Source organism: Siniperca chuatsi, linkage group LG18 (genome assembly GCF_020085105.1).
Source record: "Siniperca chuatsi isolate FFG_IHB_CAS linkage group LG18, ASM2008510v1, whole genome shotgun sequence".
In the NCBI taxonomy this organism is placed as follows: Eukaryota; Metazoa; Chordata; class Actinopteri; order Centrarchiformes; family Sinipercidae; genus Siniperca; species Siniperca chuatsi.
In genome coordinates, this window is record NC_058059.1 from 4,114,792 (window position 1) to 4,135,679 (window position 20,888).

The window sequence follows — 20,888 nt, forward strand, 5'->3', positions numbered from 1 at the left end:
TAACACACATAATCTAGATCCACTCTTTGTGGCAATTCCCCCCTCAAACGTCAAACACACCGAACTACTGTCCTCCTTCTCCCCTTTTCTGAATCTTGTCAGCCTTCTTGCCTCACACACATCTTCAACCTCCTGACATGACTCGGCCGCTTACTACTCTCTTCTTCTTCACTTCTGATCCAAGCAGGAAGCAGTTCACACTGCTGTGATCTCTAAATGCACAAATCTTCAGGGCTCTGTCTCTCTCACGCTTTGATTCACAGTCAGTGATAACCTTCCCACTTCCTGTTATTCTGACCGATCTTACATCTCTAAGCCTTCCTCCTACAAACTTTCCGACCTCATGTGGATCCTTGAAAATGCCGTCTGTTTGTGTCACAGCTTCCATCCCGACAAGATACGTCTCCTCTTTCTTCATTGTCTGACTGGATTCACTTGAATTGTTCTTCTTCCTTTTCTTTTTATTTTCAAATCCTCTTGAGTCCTCCTTTTCCAATTTTGCGCTCCGATTCCTCCTCTGACTCCATTTCTGCCATCCAACCATTACTACTTCTATTACTACTTCTTCTTCTTTGGGTTTTAATGCACTACTGCCATCTTTTGGAGTAAGCTAACTCCTACAGTATCCATTCAGATTTTCCTCACGAGTCCTGTTCTTATCAGGAAGCTGATGAAGCATCTTCTACCTCATCCACTTCCACCACATTTTCCAATATGCTCTTTACTCCTGCTGCCTAGTCATGACTGTCTCCTCTTTTCTATTTCCTGCCCTACTTCTTACAACACCAACCCTGCTTTGAATGGAATAGAAATGTTTATCTCTCGATCCCAGTTGATTTGCTTTCGCACACTGCCCTTTCCTTCTGATTTAGACTAATACGTGTGTCTATGTTTCCTTTTTTCACAGCTTGTTTGGCTAATTTGTCATTAATAATAATGATAAATAATAAAACTTTATCTATTGAGCACTTATCAAAACAAAGTAAAAGTGCTTCACAGAGAGAGAAATAAAAGACCACAGTGAATGATAAAATACATAAAAAACAATAATATAAACAGCCAGTTCAGGTAAAATCAGGATCTGCTTTCCGATAAAAATGCCTTTTGAGAAGAGACTTAAAAGAAGACACTGACTCAGACAACCTCATTTCTTCGGGCTGGTTGTTCCAGAGCCTCGGGGCCCTGATGGCAAAAGCTCTGTCCCCCTTAGTTTCCATCCTGGACTCAGGAACAGACAGGAGACCCCTGCCCGAAGATCTCAAACTACGTGAAGGTTCATAAGGGATTACAAGGTCTAAGATATAATCTGGAGCCAGGCCACGAAGAGCCTTAAAAGTAATCAACAAGATCTTAAAATCAATCCTAAAACAAACAGGGAGCCGATGTAAAGAGGCTAAAACAGGTGTGACGTGGTCGAACCTCTCGGTCCTGGTTTACAGCTGAGCAGCTGAGTTTTGTACAGTCTGCAGCCGTTTCAATGTTTTTTGATTAAGACAAGTGAACAGGCTGTAACAACAATCGAGGCATGAGGAGATAAAAGCATGTACAACAGTTTCTGCATCACTAAGATTTAGAATAGATCGGATTTTTGCAATGTTTCTGAGGTGATAAAAACATGATTGGACAAGCGTAGTGATATGTTGCTCAAAACATAAATTGCTAACAAACAGGACACCAAGATTTCTTGCAACAGGCTCGATATGTTGTGACAGGTTACCAGTAGATGCCAGTATTTGTTTAGTGATGTGTTGGGGCCCAATAACAAGGATTTCTGTTTTATTTGAGCTGAAGAAAATTTATCGACATCCAATTTTATTCAGCGTACTAAGGTCAGTGGGCTTGACAGGGAGGTACAACTGTGTGTCATCTGCATAACAATGATCATTACCCGTAATGTCTATATGAGCAGGAGCCCAGATGAATATGACCTCAGTGCCTTGTTTGCTTATTCTTGTATGTACTTATATTACTTGATATACCTGATCTGAGGCTGTACAGAGCAGAGACTGAATCACTACAGACTAAGACCTTGTTAGGTTTGTTTTGTTCAACCCATTCTAGAGCCATTAATATGGCATACAGCTCAACAACCGTCTGCATATCTCACTTCTATGACTGGAAACAACTGCAGAACCGGTGTTTCCTGATACTGTATCCTTTGATCCATCTGTAAAAACATGCACATAGTCTTTATACTTCCTCATGCTCATAAAACTCACTCACCAGATCTGCACTTTTATTTCTTGCCTTGATTTGAAGTAGTCTCATTTCTATCACATTTTCTTGTATCCACACAGGGATTACAGACCATATTACAGTTGGACAAAACTCTTTTTCATGTATTCCCAAGTCTCTTGCTGCTGCATCTCCTGTCCAGTCAAAACTTCATTTTTGTGCTCTCTCTCTTTCCCAGCTGGCCTGCAACCCTTTTGGTGGGTGACTATCTCCATCTTGTCTTCTTCTTCTTCTGCTTTATTCAGTTTTGGCTCAGTCTTGGCTTCTCTAATTTGTGAAGAAGACTGTGCATGCGCATAGCCTTTCTCACAGAATTATATACATTCAATGAAGCCTTCCACTTTCTGAATAACGGACAAACTACTGTAGACTAACATATACATTTTCATATTTGAATTGCATTCCCAATTTCAATCACAATTGCAGTTTGTTATTTGAGATATAACAAAGTATGATCCTTTGTTTTGAACTAGACTGAACTGAACTAGAGTTATCATAATACCACATTTCTTGACCTCATAAGTCTACTGACAACAGATGGTATGGTTTGAAATCACAAACAATATCACAAAACAAAACTGAGACATCATAAAGCATGAGATGACTGCTAGAATGGCAGTAAGCAAATACGTTTTCTTCATTAAGGGGAAGTGGAACTAGGCCATGCATTCAAGATGCAGTGGAGGAGCAAAAGTGAGAAAAACAAAGGGTCAACATTTTCAGTAGGTGGTTTCCTGAGCTCAGTATAACAGAATATTGTACAAGTACATGGTGTAAACATTTGCACAGAGCTGGAGAGTATGATTTATTTGTTTAGAAAGTTTTTAGAAGTTTAGATAGAAGTTTAAGTTAAGATAAATGTTTGTCAATTTTACAAAAGCTCACACGAGTAAATGTGATCAAAAATGCTTCAGAAAACAGACATTTTGCCATAATGGCACTTGAACTTTGTGCAATGCTACCGTGGAGCTGTGTGTGATGAGTTGTATGAGAGCTCTTTTGAGGGTGATGTGGTTGCCTCTGTGAATCAGTAAGGTGCAGCTGAGACCAGGATTTAGTTGACTCTTAGAGACAGGAAGTGCTGCGAGCAGCGTGGCTCTAAGGATGGCAGTGTTGGTCTAATATCTCAACAACTATTGAATGGATTGCCATGAAATTTCGTACAAACAATCATGGTCCCCAGAGGATGAATCCGTATGGCTTTAGTGATCCTTTGACTTTTCATCTAGCGCCATCGTGAGGTCGAAATGTTCTTTTTCCAACACTTCGGTGTATGACCAAATACCTGCAAAACTAATGACACTCCCATAAGCCTCAGCTGCACTTTGTGTTTACAGCTGATTAGCATTAAATGATAGCATGCTAACACGCCGAACTAAACATTATATCTGCTACGCATCAGCATGTTAGCATTTAGCTCAAAGTACAGCCTCACAGAGCTGCTAGCATGGCTGTAGACTCTCTGTCTTGTTAAAAATACACCTTATAATGCCAGTTAGAATATTTTGAACAACCTTCTTAACTTCAGTATATTCCACAAACTAGTTTTGAATCAGGGAATTACAGCAAATCTCATTTGATGCAAAACCTTCGGCCCAGCTGACTATATTAACCCTGCAGCAGATCTTTTTCACATTGTTTGCACAGTGTCATTTGATACATTACAAAAGATATTGATTAGAGCTACCTCAACTCTTTTGTGGCAGTACATTTGCCATTTGGCTAAATAAATGGTGAAATAATAAATAACGTTTCATTACATTTAAGGCATACAGACACATTTTCAGCTTTAAAAAAACATTATGTCGTTTAATTACTATTTAAAAGTCAGGTTGGAAGGGCAGGTGAAACGTTTCATTCAGCTACAGCCACAATGAAGAAAAGCAGCCAACAGCAGCTAACTCCACAGCGGACACTCATCTGGTTTTTAAATGTCTTGCTGAAGAGGTGGCATGGCTGGTTTATATCTTTTGAAGTACTATTAAGGGCACTCAAAATGAATTCATTTGTGTGAAAGACGTGAACTTCATTGGTGAACATTATTACAAAAAAGGGGTCTTAATGGGGTGATTGTGCCTTTTTTGAATTATTTTGCATATTCCAACTGTAAAATTCAGTTAGGATTCAAAAATGTTTGTCCAACCTTCATGTAGCATTCGTAGATCATTAAAAAAAATCATATGTTCTCCTCAGAGAGCTTTGTTCTAGTGACGTTTTGCATACTTCTTTTGGATGTGAATAATTTCAGTTACACTGGTTCATAAGCAAGCAAGTGAGCAAAAAGTGAGTTAATTAATTTCAGTGATACTCAAAGCGGTGAGTCATATAGGGAGTGATAATGTGCACAAAAACGAACAAACAATGAACAAGTGGTCTCTATTTAGATCTAAAATCCCACACGCATGCTGCTGTGTGCTGTGCTCCAGTCCTACATTAAAAAGGTACCCTGTGGAGTAAACACAGTTACACTCAGTGGCCACTTTATTAGGTACACCTGTACAATCTATTGCAATTCAATGCAAAAGCTCTGCCATAAATTCTACCTTTACAAAGTCTAATGTTCAGTTTTTGGTAACATTGTCAAAAAGGCGTAAATTCAATTAAATGTTTATTGTCGAGTCGAGTTAAAACCCTCTGAATATAATGCAGTCCATTACAACACAAACACTAACTATAACGTCAATGCTAATACATAGAATTTATAATTAACTTCTATAACAGTGTTAATAAAAACTGAACATTATAGGCATCATAAAAGAAGACTTTATGCCAGAACAGTATTGGATTGCATTAGATTGTACAGGTGTACCTAATAAAGTGGCCACTTTACATTCAACATTTCTGAGCAAAACACATTATTTGTATCCTTGAGACCTACTAAACGTGTTGAATGCAGTTGCTCCCTCATTAAACATTTGCAGAGACGATTTTTGGAAGAATTTGAAACCTACATTGTTTACATCCATATTTACTTCCTAACAGGCTTCTTCACTGCCTTTGGTGGCGCATTGCTAAATTTCTTGGCACGTTATCGCCACCAACTGTTGATGAATAGAATAGGGTTAAACTTTCAGAAGGACTTTTTATCGCCTCACCCACATGCATGGACACAAGATACTTTCACCTCGTCCCAAATCCATACTGATTCTAAGCAGGTTTGTAGTTTGTAGTGTGACAAAATTAAGTTTACTCAAAGCAGACAGTATTCAGACTAAATACACTCGATTTTTGAGTGAGCTGTTGGTGGATACTATCCTACAATAAAATGCACAAAGGAAAAGGAGGAGCTGCTCACAGCTGTAAACAACTAAAACAAATTGTGAGTTGTGTAAATAAGTATTATATCTTAGGAAAAACATTTTGATGTCTAGCTGTGACTTCCTGTTAGTATAAAATGGTGAAATATGTTGATCTTTTTGTATAGTAACTGCTAAAACAGTATACAATGTCAATTAGTATGTAGTACACACTGTATGGAATTAGTATGTAGTATGGATGAAGAACATCAGCAGATCAGGTGGACTAAACAAAACTCACAGCATCCAACCTACAAAGACATCTGGAAGATGAAATTCAGTCACTGTCAAAGTTTGGGAAGTTTTAAGTAGAAGTTTAGAATATTTGTCAACTGTGAAGACATTTTTAATCAGCAGATATTCGGACTTGTCACAGAAGGAAAAGCACAGATGAAACTAATAACATTAACGATGGCTCTGTTGTATTTAAAGCCCCTGAAAACTTGGTTATAAACCTTAAAAGGCCCTGTACATTTATTTTCCCAATCAGCTTCTTACTATGAGCAAAGGGGTCTTACACGAACATAGATATCTATGTTCTGTCTCAGCTCTTCTCACTGGTTTGACTCGGTTGGAAAAAGGTGATGTCATGTACTTTTTGACACATACAGTGCACCAATCAGGATTCAGCAACATATTAATTTGAGCCTTATTTGGCCAGTGTCAATGAAATGTGATGAAACCACATTTGATTGACAAACCACCTGAAGCAGATTAGTTGAGGTTTCGAGTGTAAATGATATGAATAAAAAATCCCAAGATGATGATTCAAATGTTTTATCAGCAGTCCCAAACCCCAAAATATTCAGTTCCTTAATTTATTATTTCAGCTTTAAACAGCTGGAATTTGTGCTTGAAAAATGACTAAAAATGATTGATTATTGAAGTACTTAAAAAAAAAAGTTTAACTTTGTTGTCATGAATATTTAATGTTACAAAGACTGAAGAAGCCAAGTTTTCAGGGACTTTAAGTATTCACATTAAATATTCATAACTAAATAAGAAACAAACTCTTAATAAATAATAAAAAAGTCAAAAGCTAACCCGCTTCATCAGGACTGTGTGGGTGCAAAAAAACCTGAAATGTGCTAAACTCTGATTTGGTGCATGGAAATATGTGATTTTACCTTTTTCCAACTGAGCCTCACCCACTTCAAACCTGTGAGAAGAGCACTGACAAAACTCCCCCACAAATACATAAATCTCTCATGTGAAACAACCAAAACTGCTGTAACTTTAGTGACAAAACTTTTTGTGTTCATGTGGGACCCCATTACTCACAGTAAGAAGCCAATTGAGAAAATAGGTTTTCAAGGCCTTTTAGTTTCCCCAGTAAGGGCCACGTTATACTAGAAAAGAGCTAGTTCGTATGATTTGTTGGAGAGCAAAAGTCTTTATAGTTGTCTGAAAGGCCACAGAGGAAGGCAGACTGAAAAGCCAGCTGTCTTACAAGGGGGGAGACCATAGACTGTATAAAACAGGAGACGTGATATTGTTTAAATGCGGGAATAACGGCGCATATTTTCAGACTCCCCTGGAAGACATTCATAGTGTCGCACTTGGTTGTTCACATGAAGAGTGACAGAAATAGTTGTGTAATTAGTTCAAACTGTGGCTCCTTTCCTCACGTCCACACAGCTGGCCAATCACAGGGTGAACGTCAGATTGTGAGCTTTGGAAAGTTACAGAAATTGTCGGCACCTTAATCCGATGTCGGAAAGGTGTGAGGGAAGCTATTCGATTGTCCACAAAGCACTTCTGAGTATACTGACGTCTTAGTTATACCAGTGAGCCAGCAAACACAATATCAGGACCTTGGAACATGCAAAAGTAAATGAAATGCAGCCATTTTTAATGTCTTTAATTACACCTGTGCTTTACTTGCTGTGAAACGCAAAATGGATGTTAGCTCCCTTATTTGCTCTTCGTTTGTGCCCCTCGGACCAGCCTCGGACGGATCAGGTAACTGTAATTTGCTCTTTGTTCATGTGTTCCTTGAACCTGCTCGCCTCTAGTTAGGAACATCATTTAACAAGTCATAGGTTTTAATTCCCCCCCGCCTCCATTCATGGTGTTTTTAATGTACAGTAAGCATGTGACTAACAAGACAGAAAGCAGCACCAGAAGAAACGTGTACCTCCGCCAATCTAGCCATGTTCCAACTATTCTGAGCATTGCTGTATGCGTGTGCATAATTTATTGTGTGTGCACATTCATCTTACAACTCCCTTTAGGGTAAAACCTAAGATTGCCTCTACTCATTTTCATTTAAACAATTTAGCCTAGCCTTGGTTATTAATTAATAATTTGCAGCACTATAAGCCACACAAGATTAGCGCTCACAATGATTACAAATACTTGTCAAAATAAATATCAAAAGATACATGTTTGTCTACTGTAAGCACAAATGATTACGTAAAAATTACAAGCATTTCTTTTTCAGAAGACAAAAAAGGAAAATAGAATAAAATAGAAGAACAAAAGTTTGGAGAAAACAGATGTGAGGGTCTTGTAGGGAAAATAAAGTGAAGAATCAATTTAATTCCTGTTCAGCACCACCTTGCTCAGAGTCACTTCTGTCCATCACAGCCAGGCGAACAAGTGTGAGAACAGTTTTGAAGGTCCATTAGAGGCAGTTTGTTCGTTTGTCCTTCCGTTCGAGTAGGCGAACAGTGCAAACGTCTGTTCCATGTTTATTATTCCAGCTGGACTTAGCTTGCCCAAGGCAGGGGAATCTACTTTCAGGCCATTGTTCTGCCTTTCGATGAGCGAGACAACCTGTTTCCCCGCAGGAGCGAAACCCCCAGGGGTCCGAGACAGAGCGCAGAGTAATCCATGCCTCTCGGCCCCCATGGCTGGGGCGGGTTAGAGGGTGGGGAGAGCCAGAGTGCTTGGCCTAGAAGTTGATGGAGGCACAGTCTGCTTTGGCTTTCCCCGCGGAGTTGATTATCCTCATGAGGCAGTGTCCGAACTCCTCCAGGATCATCCTCTCTGCTTCGGCCTGAGGTTGATGAGTCTGTTCCGCCTTTTTGGCCTGTTCCAGCAGACACTCACACGTCGCTTCAAGCACCTCCTTCGTTACAAACGTATATGGCAGCCTGCAGGGAAAGGAAAACAAGGCCTTCGTGAGAATATACATCATCATTTGTGTTATCAGCAACTCTTAACTGTTGGCAGAGGTGGTGACAAGTTGTCACTTGAGTTACGGTCATGTTACACACAGACTTAACTAAACTCGGAAATTCATCAAATGACTTAGAGACTGACTTATAATCCTCAAGACTTTCATTAAATCACACCTATTTTGATACTATGTACGGTCGGCATTGTTTCAGCAATAGACATTAAAAGTATTTACATTTAGGAATTACCTCTTTGTTAATTTTGATTTCATACATTAATACTCAAAAACTACAATTAGGTAAAAAAAAATTCATCAAGTCTGTAATAGAGAGCTGCAGGTCAGTGTTTCAAAGAAACTTCTCACTTTAAATGATAAAAGGGCCTAAGGTAGATAAAATGCTCATCATGAACAACTTTAGCTATTATAATAATAATAATAATAAATAATAATAATAATAATAATAATAATAATACAATGATTTTTTGTTAGTAGCAGAGTAATTTGTTTTGTCATTCCCACACTGGATTGTAATCCAGCGTTAATGTTTGTAACTTTATCCTATTGCTATCAGCCTCTGTTTATTCTCCTACAGCTGTATCAGAGCTGTATTAATTGACTGCTAATGCTAACCCAACATTACCTACTGCTGCTTCACATTAAAAGCATTCAACTGTCGAAACGTGTCGTGGTGACTTTTATTGTGAAGCCGTCACCAGGCTTGCAAACTCAAATGGGATGCTGTGTCATCTTGAGTATTTTTTAGTCATATGGTCCGCTGCTAATAAAAAGGATCTCGATAAACTTCAGTTAGCTCAAAATAAGGCTGCTAGACTTGTTCTCCGTTTTTCATACCGTGCTAGTGTTATTGATATGCATAACAGGGTTCTCAGTTGAAGCCAGGTTACATTTCAGTCTGCTTGTTTTCATGAGGAAAGCTATATTTTCAGGTATACCTGAATCTTTTTCAGCTCTATTGGAGGACTCTGGTTAAACACATACATATTCCACTCGGTATGTGGATAAACAATTAGTTATCCCTAGACCCAAGACTAACATTTATACGGTTATATACAGGGCTGAATGAAACAAGTTACCAAACAATTAGTGAATCAAAAGTGCATACACTTTTTATGTTTTTCTATTTGATGTAGTTTTCTTGAATCTTATGGATGGTTGTGTACTTAAATGTAGTTGTATTGTTGTTATCATTACCTGTCATTTTTTTGTGTGGCACACTCTTTTGCCTTCATTTTGTTGAATCATTTATTGATTTGGTTGTGTTGTATTAAGATTAGTTGCATTGTTTTATCCATTTTACATTTTTCTTCTTTTGGATCTTGCTTTTATGACTGTATTAATGTTTGACCTGCAAGTTTGTGACCAACTTACAGTGGGTAACAGTAGATTGCTAGTAGATTTAGTTGCTTTAAATGATAAAAAAAGGGCACAAGGGGAAAAAAAAAAAAAAAAAAATCATAAACAACTCTGTTATAACAACAATGCAAATGCTTATTCCTTATTGTTGTTATAGAGAAAAGTGTTCAGTACCTCCCACTTCCACTTGAAATAACAGGTGTTGTCCGCATGAGCAGGTCTGAGATCTGTGAAGACAGCTTGGTCTTAGCTGCAGTCTGCTGTTGTACTCTCACTTCTGCTGCATCAGCCAAGTGCATTAGTGTCTTCCTCTCTGGGCTCTCCTCAAAGTTCTTGCAGCCGATGCACTTACAAATGGACGAGCACATGATCTTCGCCTTTGAGGTGAAATGAATGAATGAATGAATGAATGAATGAATGAATGAAATATACAAATGTAAACAACAGTCTTGTTTAGTCAATATGAAGTGAAAGCGACAAACATTAAAACAGCTCTTGCAAACAATGCAGTATTATAAAAAGGGAAAACCACCTCGTAGCACTCGCAGTAGTTCTTCAGGCAGCCCGATCGCTTGCAGTTGCAGCCTTTGCTGTGTCGACGGTCCGACTCTCCCTCTTTGCCTTTACCAATTTTAGGTTTGAAGGCCTCTGGGTTCCGGTCCAGACACGTCTGTGAAAAACACATTTTCACCTTCATCCATCGGTCTGACAGGAAGCAACTCAGTCCAATAACACAACTCACAAACCTCCACCGTACCTTTATAGCTTTGAGACGTTCCGTTTCATGTTCCAGGTTGTTGAAGCAGTTATTGCAGTTACAATTATTGCAGAACTCTCCATTTGCAAAGCAGTCACAGTATCTAAGGGAAGAAAAAACAGCTCTACTAAACAAAACAGCCTGAATATCACAGAGTTAGCAGCATATCTTAGTGCTTCCCAAAAAGTAGTTAATTCAGTTACACACACAGTATATTGAACACGTCAGGCTATATCTTCACACTTTTGTCAAACACTTGAAAACCAGTCATACTTACAGTTTGAGACACTGTGACTTGGTGCAGTTGCACGGTTTCCTCGGTCTTGACGTCGTTTCTGCTGTTGGCAAGCTGTGAGCCGATGAATATTACTTAAGTTAAAATTAAATCAAAGCACATTCAACCAATTAATTAGTACCGTTTAAAAAATTATGCAGTCTTCATTTTAAAATAGTATGTATATAAATAGTATCTATTAAAAGACTGTCACAGAGATTAGGAAGGCCAGATTTTTAGCATGTTTTTCAAGTAGGCAAGCTTAATTTATCCATTAAGCCCCAATTTCTATTTTAGTTAACTGTTCCTCACCTAGTTTTCATTTGACAAAAAATTAAACACAACAACAACAAAAAAGTTATCAATGCAATATTTTCTTGTCTGGTAAACACTGTTTTAAACAGAAGATAAATTATTTAGTTGGTCTGTCTCACATCAAATAAGAACTGCCTTCATGTCCCTTCTTACCCATTGATTGGCAATCTGGCCTGAGTTTGGATCGCAGTGGATGCAGGGAAACCAGAGCTGCTGGCGAGGGTCACAAATGGTGACTGCTGGAGCTACAGGAGAGGCAGATAACAACAGAAAATGCTCAACATCTGAATATCGATTATTTATTTATTATATATATATATATTTTTTTTTTAAAAACACCCCTAACCTGTGTGACGTATTGTGCTGGAACGACTGCATAGCCCACATTCCCTCCTCCCGGAGCTGGTGCCAGAACGGTGCCTGGAGGGAGGTTGGTGAAGTTGGGCTGGATCTGGGGTAGTGGAGTTGCAGGCATGATCAGGCGTTGCTGGGTCTGAGTGGAGGTTACTACTGCTGCTGACGTCAAGGGCTTAGGTGCCACCTACAGGGAATACAATCCATGAATGCAGCTGCTCAAGAGACATTTCACAGAAAGCTGTTTGAGTAAACAAAAACAGCATTTACAGAAAACCAAAGTTACCTGTTTGATGGTCTGTGCTGGGACGATCGGGACAGACATCCTGACTGCTCCTGTACTGACCACCATAGGTTTAGCTGTGGGACATTAAGCATCATAAGTTGCCACAGAAGAGCTTCCACGTGTGCCTTGCTAAATAACATTAAGTGCCATCTGGGTTTGTTATGAGGAAAACAAATATCAAAAGGTCTGTTTACCTGTCTGTATAGAGCTGGTACTGGGACCACTGGGCTGTCCCGTGCTGCTAGCTGTCGTTGCTGTGACGAGGCGGACGTAGTGGAACCTGCTACCTGGCACCTGAATCTGCTGCACATTCGGCTGGGTGGCCAGTGGGATGATGGTCTTGAACTGGGAGCCACCGACTCCTCCCACAGCCTGCACTGGTTTAATATTCTGAAAATGTTCAGATACAACAGGACACACAGCTTTAAGTACGAATGACCGAAGGATAAACCAACTTTGCATGAAAAATCAATGATAGTATGAGTCAAGTTAAATCTTACAACTTCAAGGTATGCTGTGACAGATTTACACTTAAATCAAGCCTAACTGTTCCCATAAGCAGAAAGCTTTTAGTTGCTGGCCATAAAAAAAACAAAAAAAAAACAAAACACGAACACAAAACTTCTTCTCCAACAGATCCTGGCTCAGTGAACTGCCTCCTGCAACTATGAGTGCAAAGTGCAAAATGTGGTAGGAGGACCAACTGTCTTTCATTAATAAAATCTTTTTATCAAAATAAAAACAAAAGTAATAAACCCTTTTACACATTGCAGCAAACAGACAACTGTCAGTGGTGTGAGAAGACCCACAAGTGAAAACTAACTTTATGGCTACAAACAAACTGATGAACCTGTTGTTCGTTATGCTGCTTTACTGTGCAAGCTGTATCGTTTAATATTAGCCACGGTGTGGCACGCTGCTCTATCTAGTGCTGACCCACAGTATAAAGGCCCTGCTTAGGAGCAGGAGACGGGGGTTTACGGCTGTTAAGACGAGTTTAATTAAATCGATAAGTCTATCAACAGAAACTTTTTCTGTCTAAGTTTTAAGGCAGACTCTGGATCCAGCTCTCAGCTGGATCTCAGTTGTGAGGATTTGCTGCTTCAGTAAACTAAATATCTATAGGTTTTGGACAATTGGTTGGACAAAACAAGTAATATGAAGACAGTCTTCACCATTTTTTGACTTTTAAAAAAAAAAAAAAAAAATTTTAGACCAAATTAATTGATTACTTGAGAAAATAAAGGACAGATTAATCGATAATGAAAAAAAGTTACTTGTTAGTTACAGCCCTACTTCCAACTTGTGATCAAGGTAAACAAGGCGTTTTAATGTGCCACTCCTTTCATATTGACACACTGCGCATTTTGCGGTAAACTTCAAGCACTGTGTGCTGTCTTTTCTACATTAGAGGTGACCATGGCTTTAGTAGTGCAGCAGCAGGAGAAGTTTGTCAAGTTAACAAAAAAAAAAAAAAAAAAGGTATCCTCACGCACTTTATTGTTGATTTAGAACAAATCATCTGTTTTAAGTCCAGAGCACACTCCGGCTGACAAAAACCAGCTCTATGCTTTGATCTTACCTGTGTTGTGGTTTGGTTGGTGGCCACCTTGACTGGAGATGCAGATGTGGACTGTTGGACTGTGAGGATCTGCTGGCCAAGTGCTACATTGACAGGCAGCGCCACTGACTTCTGAGAGGCATTGGAGGTCGGGGAAGCCACAGATACCACAGTCACCTGGCAGAGACAAACAAGGACAGTGCAGTATGATCAGTCCAACTGACCAAACACCTGATAGATATGATATCTCATATTAATATTCTCACATAATATTAATGTTTGCCCAACACATATCAACAAACAACATGCTTAAATTGTGTTGTAATGCATGAAGCTGGAGGTTACTGCCAAGAGAGTTCTCAGACAAACAAGAATTCACGCTGCATGTGCGGCAGAAACTGAAAGTAAAGACTGCTGAAATGCAGCCTTAAGTATAACGGACCTTTCTCACAGTGGATGTTTTGATTTGTCAAACACAGGTGTATATAATAACATTAATGATGTAGGTGTGTCAGTTCCAGGGCTCTGGTGTTGTGCATACTGGCTGACTGGCATGACCTACAGGCACTCTTAAATGGAACATCGTTAGGGTTATTAATGACACCTGTGCTTTTCCTGCTAAAACAAGTCAAAATGTTGTAACCATCTTAAACTTGACCATTTGAAAACTGCAGTGTGATGTATTTCTAGGCACCTGCAGCTTGTCAATATTTAATTAAACTGAAAATAAGTTGGGAAATACTACACCAACATAACAGGAAAAAAAGAAAGAGAAAAGGAATATTTTATTCTGTAAATGAGGAATAGATTTTACCTTGCTGGGAGTCTTAAGCGGTGAAATAGCAATCTTTTTGCCGGAGATACTTTGTATACTAGTGTTGTGGGGCTCAGAGAGAGTAATGGTCCTCGGGGGCATCACTGGGGAATTCTGTGTCAGGACCCGTCCTATGAACACATGGCACAAGGTTTGATAAAACTTGGCTTAATTACAGCAGAAACAGAACAAGAGTTGACATTTGAACTTACAGGTTAAAGAAAACTATGTATAAATGTAAAATAATCACACGACAATAATGCAAATAAACTTACCTGCAATAACAGGAGATACTGATGACTGAGGACTCAGACCTTTGCTGTTAACGGTTTTTGTGATGATGAACTTGATTGGTGCAGCTGAGGATGTTTGTGTTTTCTTAGCAATCTGTGGAGATATTCAGTATCATTCTATTCACAACTTAGCATCAGTGGAAATGTTTAATTCAAACATAATTCCTATCTGCAAGTGACATCTAGTTGAATCTTAAATTACTGCCACTAGTAGTAGTATTAGCTTGTTTTGTTGTTTTCATCTCAACTTGTTGATTAAAAAATGTATACCTCGGAGTGGAAATTATTGGGATCATTCTTCAATGTGTAAGGTAACACGAGGTTGTAACTATACTTCACTTCTTAACTATAAAGGGAGACGTTTATATACAAAGATTTTTAAGCTTGTACAGATTTTAATGATATGACTAAGTGACTAAGAAATAATATGTAATGTAAATCGGTCACATCTGGCCAATACCTGATCCACAATACACTGGATTGTATCAGCACTAGTGTTCGTGGTAATACAGCAACGACTGCCTGATGGTTACTGAAGATTTATGATATCTAAGCAAATGTATATGTCTCAAATACCCCATCTTTTAATATTGAGGTATTAGCAAGCACAGGTGCTTGCCCACAAAATTAATTATTAACTCAAATTTATTTAATGTATTAACTTTGATTTTATGCTCTGCACAGTAGAATATCATCCTGTCTTTTGCCCTAACCTCTTCTTCAAACACCAAACTACAGTGGCCGACAAGGGCAAACGCACTGCAACTTCAGAAAACACATGCAAATAGAAAACACACTGCTAATACACAAACGTGCTGCAAATACACACAACCAAATACATAAACGCGCAGCAAATACACACAACACGTGTGGCAGCAGCGTGTTTTCTAAATGCTGCGCGTGTGCTGTCAAATTAATGAAGATGTTTTCCTAATTTGCTTGTGTTTTGTTTATTTGCATGTGTTTTCTTAAGTTGCAGTGCGTTTGCCCTTGTCGACCACCATACCAAACAGTACTTTGAGAAAAAAGTCAGGCAGAAGCAGTTTGACTCTATCTACCCACCCAGCTCGAGAGCTAACGCAGTAAAGCTACATGTGTTCTGTACTGCTGAGACAGTAGTCTGTTCTCAGCTGATGTTTAATGTCAGCTTAGAGCATCAAAGCCCACATTAAGGTTTACTGGTTGGACAGGCCACTGAACACTCATCCATGGATGGAAAACACTAAAATCCAATCTAACAAAGCAAAATCATGTTTTTATTACAATTGTTTATAGCTAATAAATAGTTTGTAAACAGTGTGTTTATGTCTTATTGGCCAAAACTAAAATTTGCAACAATCATTTAACACTAATATGTGGAAAATAATCAAATCGCTACGATATTAAACTGTCAAATAATGTCAACATCAGTTTGTTTAAATATTGCACTGTAACACAAAACAATCAATGTTACCTGTACAGTCTTCAGCTGCGGGGCCTGTAATGTGGTCAACTGGTTGCCAGCACTCCCCATCACTGGCTTCAGCTCCGACCTTCCACCAATAGTCACCACTTTAAACTGTGGAGCTTGAGATTTGGTATCTCCTGAAGTCTGTGAAACACCAGGCTTGCTGCCTGTGTGGGGTAACTGCAGCACTATAGGTTGCCCAGACTTTCCTATTGCTGTAACCAACAGCTTTTGTCCTTCCTGCTTGATGACCTGGGGTTGAGTACCTGCAGACTTTGCTGCTTCTGTGGCTTGAGATGAGGCCACCTTGTTGAGAATGATCTGATGGTTTGCGGCAGAGATGGTAAACGGAGCCGTGAGCTTCTGTAACCCACTTGTAGAGACACTAGTCCCAGTCAAACTATCTGTAGTTTTGGTAGTGGCTGTGGAAGTAGCCATGGATGGTTTGAGGGTAAGAAGGGGTGTCGATGTACTGGAAATCGAGATAGGAAGCTGACTTCCGGAGCTGATGCTGAACGTGGAGTCTGTAGCGGTGGAGGTGGTCAGAGCCTGAGTATGTTCTGTTGAAGTGGCATCTGAACAGAGGCTCAAAGTTTCTGAAGCCATGGGTGTATCCGTTTCCATTGGGACCGATGTGTCACCACTGGGCTCTGACTGGACCGTGGTGCCGTCGGGCTGGGAGTGAGGGATGTCCTCTATGGCCTCAGTATCCATGATCTCATCAGGAAGGAGGCTGTTGACCTCTGGTGACACCACATCCATGCTTGCAAAGTCTCAGCTCTCTGTTAATCCCAAAAGAACAATGCAATCATTTTTCATTGTCACAATATAAATTGTGGTTAAAAATCCACTGGAAGCTTTTAAGAAATAATATTTATTATTTTTAATTATTTAAATGTGATTCTTTTAACCAGAGTTTGGAGAAGTGTGGATGTACTTAACTAAATGCATCACGGTGCCTGCTGCACACAAACTATCCTATCACAGGCAAAGTTGCTGCATTTAATTACAATAAACAAGATTTATAATTCAAAAATATATAATTTTCATTTCTGATGTGTTGCTCTACATACATACATACATACAAACATTAATAATATATAACATGCATTATTGGACAATAATGCAGTCTGCTTGCAAAAGGCTTTGCAAGAAGAATAAACAAACAAACAAGCAAGGCAGTTAAAGCTAGCGAGATAGCCACAGCAAAAATGCCAGGTTTGACAACTTTATGCAGGTACCTGTAAATTCTTTATCAGTAATCACGACGAGATTAAACTAATTGAGGGGTGTGCATGAGTCACGCTTGAGCTCCCTACTAATTTTGACACAGGGTGACAGCTGATGCTGGGTTAGCTAGGCCGCACTGATCATCTCAGGCGTATCTTTGTCCTGCTGCACTCTACTCAACATTAATCCACCGAAACGCACATATGAACCCTGCCCGCCCCCATACCACACACACACACCTCTCTCTAACTGCTCTGATTGTTTTCACGCACCCACATGAAACTGTGCTGAGCTGCACTCATTTGTATAAAAAAATAATAATAATAAAAACATCCACAGAAGTGGTCCCAGTTGAGGCAAAGACTGAGGAAAAAGCGACAAGCTATTTGCTGGCTGCGTTACTATTTCAGGCCGGGGTTGGATTTCGAAAGATCCGCCATTTTTACTTCGTCATCAACTCTGTTAGCTCTCCGGCTAACAGTGAGCTACTGAGAATGAGGGAATGCATTTACTATTATTTACATTAAGATAAGCCACTTACCCGCAACAATTCCTCACAAAACAAAAACAGCTACACAAGAACTGAAGATAATTCTCGCTGGCAACTGGTGTGCTACTAGCAAGTAATAAACTCTTTTAGCAGACTGAGAACGTAAACAATGCTAGCTTTCAATAACTCCTCCTGTCACTTGAGATATCCATTTGGATTAGAACATTTTAGCCCGACAATGCACTTAATACCGTTGCACTTATAGATTTACCTAATGGCGCTTATAACCTGTGCTTAGTGGCTATGATTCAAGTTAGCGTGGCCTAACCAGTTATAAATGACATATATTAGTCAAACGTCAGGTAAGTCCTACAATCAAAACAGCTCTCAATACGTCTCAGTGTTCAGCTAACTTAAGTTAGCTTTGACTTTTAATTTGCGGACGCAGTAACGTTAACTTAACATAGCAGACGGTTCACATGATATTTGCACCACGTTATCAAATTGTCTGTTAGTACACGCAAAACTTTGTCTCATCACACAGAGTACTGTAATTGATCAGTTCCAGAGAATATCCTGATCCCTGTGCTCTTCATTGGTGTCTACCCTTAACCATCGTTGTTATCACCAGCCTCATCAAGCCAGCCCAGCGGGCAGGACAACTGTACTAGCAAACTTGCTGAGCTTGCTAACCCGAGCTAGCTAGCACAACATTATATCTCAACATTGAACACATTCTTAAGTGTGCGGCTTTCTACTGGATGCAGTGTAGCGAACCCTATAACGTGCCAACACGTAGTCGTGCTTACCCGAGATATTCACGCAGGGCAACGTTTCCTAGATAAAACGAGGAAAGGAAAAGGCGATTGTTCAAAATACCGCGCCGAGCGCCATTCCTCCCTGACATTTCACAAGTCGACCACGCCCTCCGCGTCATACGTCACCCCTACGTCACGCTTAAAGGTGCAGCGCAACTTCGCCACTTTGTTTTTATAAAAGCGATTAAAAATGCAAATTTATGTATGCATATTAAGATAAAAGTATACGTTTGTAATCAATTTACAAAGCAAATGATTCCATAATAAAACTAAACAAAGCTCTGCAAAAATTACAACTACTTAGGGCCACCAGTATTATACAAAGAATAGCCTATACTTTCTGAAGATCAAAGTACATTTGCTGATGTCAAAATTTACTAAAATAAATAAATTAATTAATAAATGAAAAGCTCAGTGGCTTAAGATATATAAGTAAACTCTACTAAAATAGCAAAAGGAAAAAAATAAACAAATTATACTCAAATGAGAAGGAGAGAAAGAAGAAACCCTGTTTAAATAAGAAGTATATCTCTTTTGTAAATTGTTGATTATCTTTTAAATCAGGGTTCTTTTGTCAAGTGAAGTTACATTTTATTTAAAGACAAAAATATGTACAAAAATACAAATAAGAACAGGGCCAGTGTTGTTTAATAGAACAAGGATAATGTCTTCATTGACGTTCATTTAACGATTTTAATCAAAATACAGTAGATTTGTTTTCCCCTCCTCTAGCTACAAGGATAGGGCAACTTAAAACCAAATGTCAAATTAGACTTGTGCACTTGGACATGGTGTTTCCAGCACATATTTCATTTAGAGCTACTTTGATTGGATTCCTGTGACGTTCGTCTCTGGATATGCAAAAACCTCATTATAGATCACACAGTGTAACTGTCTGAAATGCTGTGCTTAAAAATACGTGTGTGTACCTATACTGTTGCCTTTAAGTACCCATCAAGTACATGGCAGACTACAAGAATCAGGTTCATTATATTTTGCCTGTAGCCCAAGAAACCATTTTTTAATTAACCACTAACCATTTTAGTTTGATTAAACACAAATATATATTGCATCATGTTTGCCCTGTTAGGCAGGACACGCTTCGCATCCAGGAGGTAATCAGTAAGGCAGAACAGTGGGCATATAATTGGGGATTAAAATTTTCAGTTGAGAAAACTAATTTAGTATTTTACTAGGAAAAGGGTCCTCCCTAACATGAGTCTGCTGATGTATGGAAAAGCTTTGGAGAGGGTGAATGTTTTTAGGTTCTAAGGAATTCCCTTAGCCTCTAAGTTAACATGGGATGAGCATATTAATAAAACAATGGAAAAATGTCAGAAAGTCATTAATATCATGAGGTGCCCAAGTAGGGGGGCAAACTTCTCTTCATTAAAAACAGTCTATGCAGCAATGGTTCGGTCTGTGCTTGATTATGGTTGTATCGTCTATGGTTCAGCCACCAAAGCTTTGTTGGGAAAGCTTGATAAGATTCAAGCACAAGCTTTGAGACAGTGTTGTGGAGCAGTTAAGTCCATCCCCATCCCAGCCCTGCAAGTCCTGGCAGGAGAGTCAGAGAGAGGGAACGCTGATTTGTTAACAGCTTTCTCAGTTCATGTAAGAGAGCACTACACACACCACTATGTACACAATTATACAGATGGTTCAAAAGATCCAGAATATCAGACGACTGGAGCTGCTTTTTCAGTTCCAGAAAAGAAAGTTACCACAGTAAAGCGTACATCTAACTATCCGGGAGTCTACTCAGTGGAGACGCTGGCAGTACTCTTGGCTCTGCATTGGGTAGATCAGGAAATAAATCAGGAAATGCTTTAATCTGCTCTGATTCCATGTCAGAGATCCTTTAATTCCAGCCGACAAGATATTTTATTCCAAGTGTTACAGGTGCATCCCAGAGTCATTCAACAAGGTATTTCAGTCCAGTTTATGTGGGTTCCTGCACATGTAGGTCTGAAGGGAAATGAGCAAGTGGACAGGTTGAAGAAGCACTACAGAGAGATACAATAGATTTACATGTGCCATTAAGCAAATCAGAGGTCAAGGGAGTAGTTTGGAGTAAGGCAGTAGAAGAGTGGCAAGAGCAGTGGAACACTGAAATAAGAGAAAGATTTCTGCATAATTGTAGAATCAATTCATCATTTAGAAACATACTGTAGGTAGAAGAGGTCACTTTCAATAGAATAAGACTTGGTCATTCCAACC

At 39.2% G+C, this 20,888-nt stretch overlaps 1 protein-coding gene across 2 annotated transcripts; it reads right to left on the reverse strand.

Annotated features, from left to right (window-relative positions):
* Positions 1-2,203: 2,203 nt before the first annotated feature.
* On the reverse strand, positions 2,204-18,803 carry lin54 (lin-54 DREAM MuvB core complex component). Of its 2 annotated transcripts, none has more exons than XM_044174908.1 (14): positions 18,660-18,803; positions 16,137-16,912; positions 14,666-14,777; positions 14,391-14,521; positions 13,598-13,753; positions 12,210-12,405; positions 12,016-12,089; positions 11,722-11,916; positions 11,529-11,620; positions 11,064-11,135; positions 10,787-10,889; positions 10,562-10,699; positions 10,204-10,406; positions 2,204-8,629 (listed from the first exon to the last, which is right to left on the reverse strand). In XM_044174908.1, the coding sequence occupies exons 2-14, from the start codon at positions 16,890-16,892 to the stop codon at positions 8,428-8,430; spliced, it is 2,430 nt and encodes an 809-aa protein (XP_044030843.1). In that variant the 5' UTR covers positions 16,893-16,912; positions 18,660-18,803; the 3' UTR covers positions 2,204-8,427. The 2 variants fall into 2 exon arrangements, with proteins under 2 accessions (XP_044030843.1, XP_044030844.1); XM_044174909.1 differs by lacking the exon at positions 18,660-18,803 and adding an exon at positions 17,372-17,860.
* Positions 18,804-20,888: the final 2,085 nt, after the last annotated feature.

Excerpts from the sequence above, each read along its gene's own strand:
- lin54 (XM_044174908.1), bottom strand. The coding sequence starts at position 16,892 with ATGGATGTGGTGTCACCAGAGGTCAACAGCCTCCTTCCTGATGAGATC. Across the intron at positions 10,700-10,786 it reads AACGTCTCAAAGCTATAAAG|ACGTGTCTGGACCGGAACCC; the intron begins GTACGGTGGAGG and ends TGTTTTTCACAG. Across the intron at positions 8,630-10,203 it reads ATTTCAAGTGGAAGTGGGAG|GCTGCCATATACGTTTGTAA; the intron begins GTACTGAACACT and ends CTTTCCCTGCAG.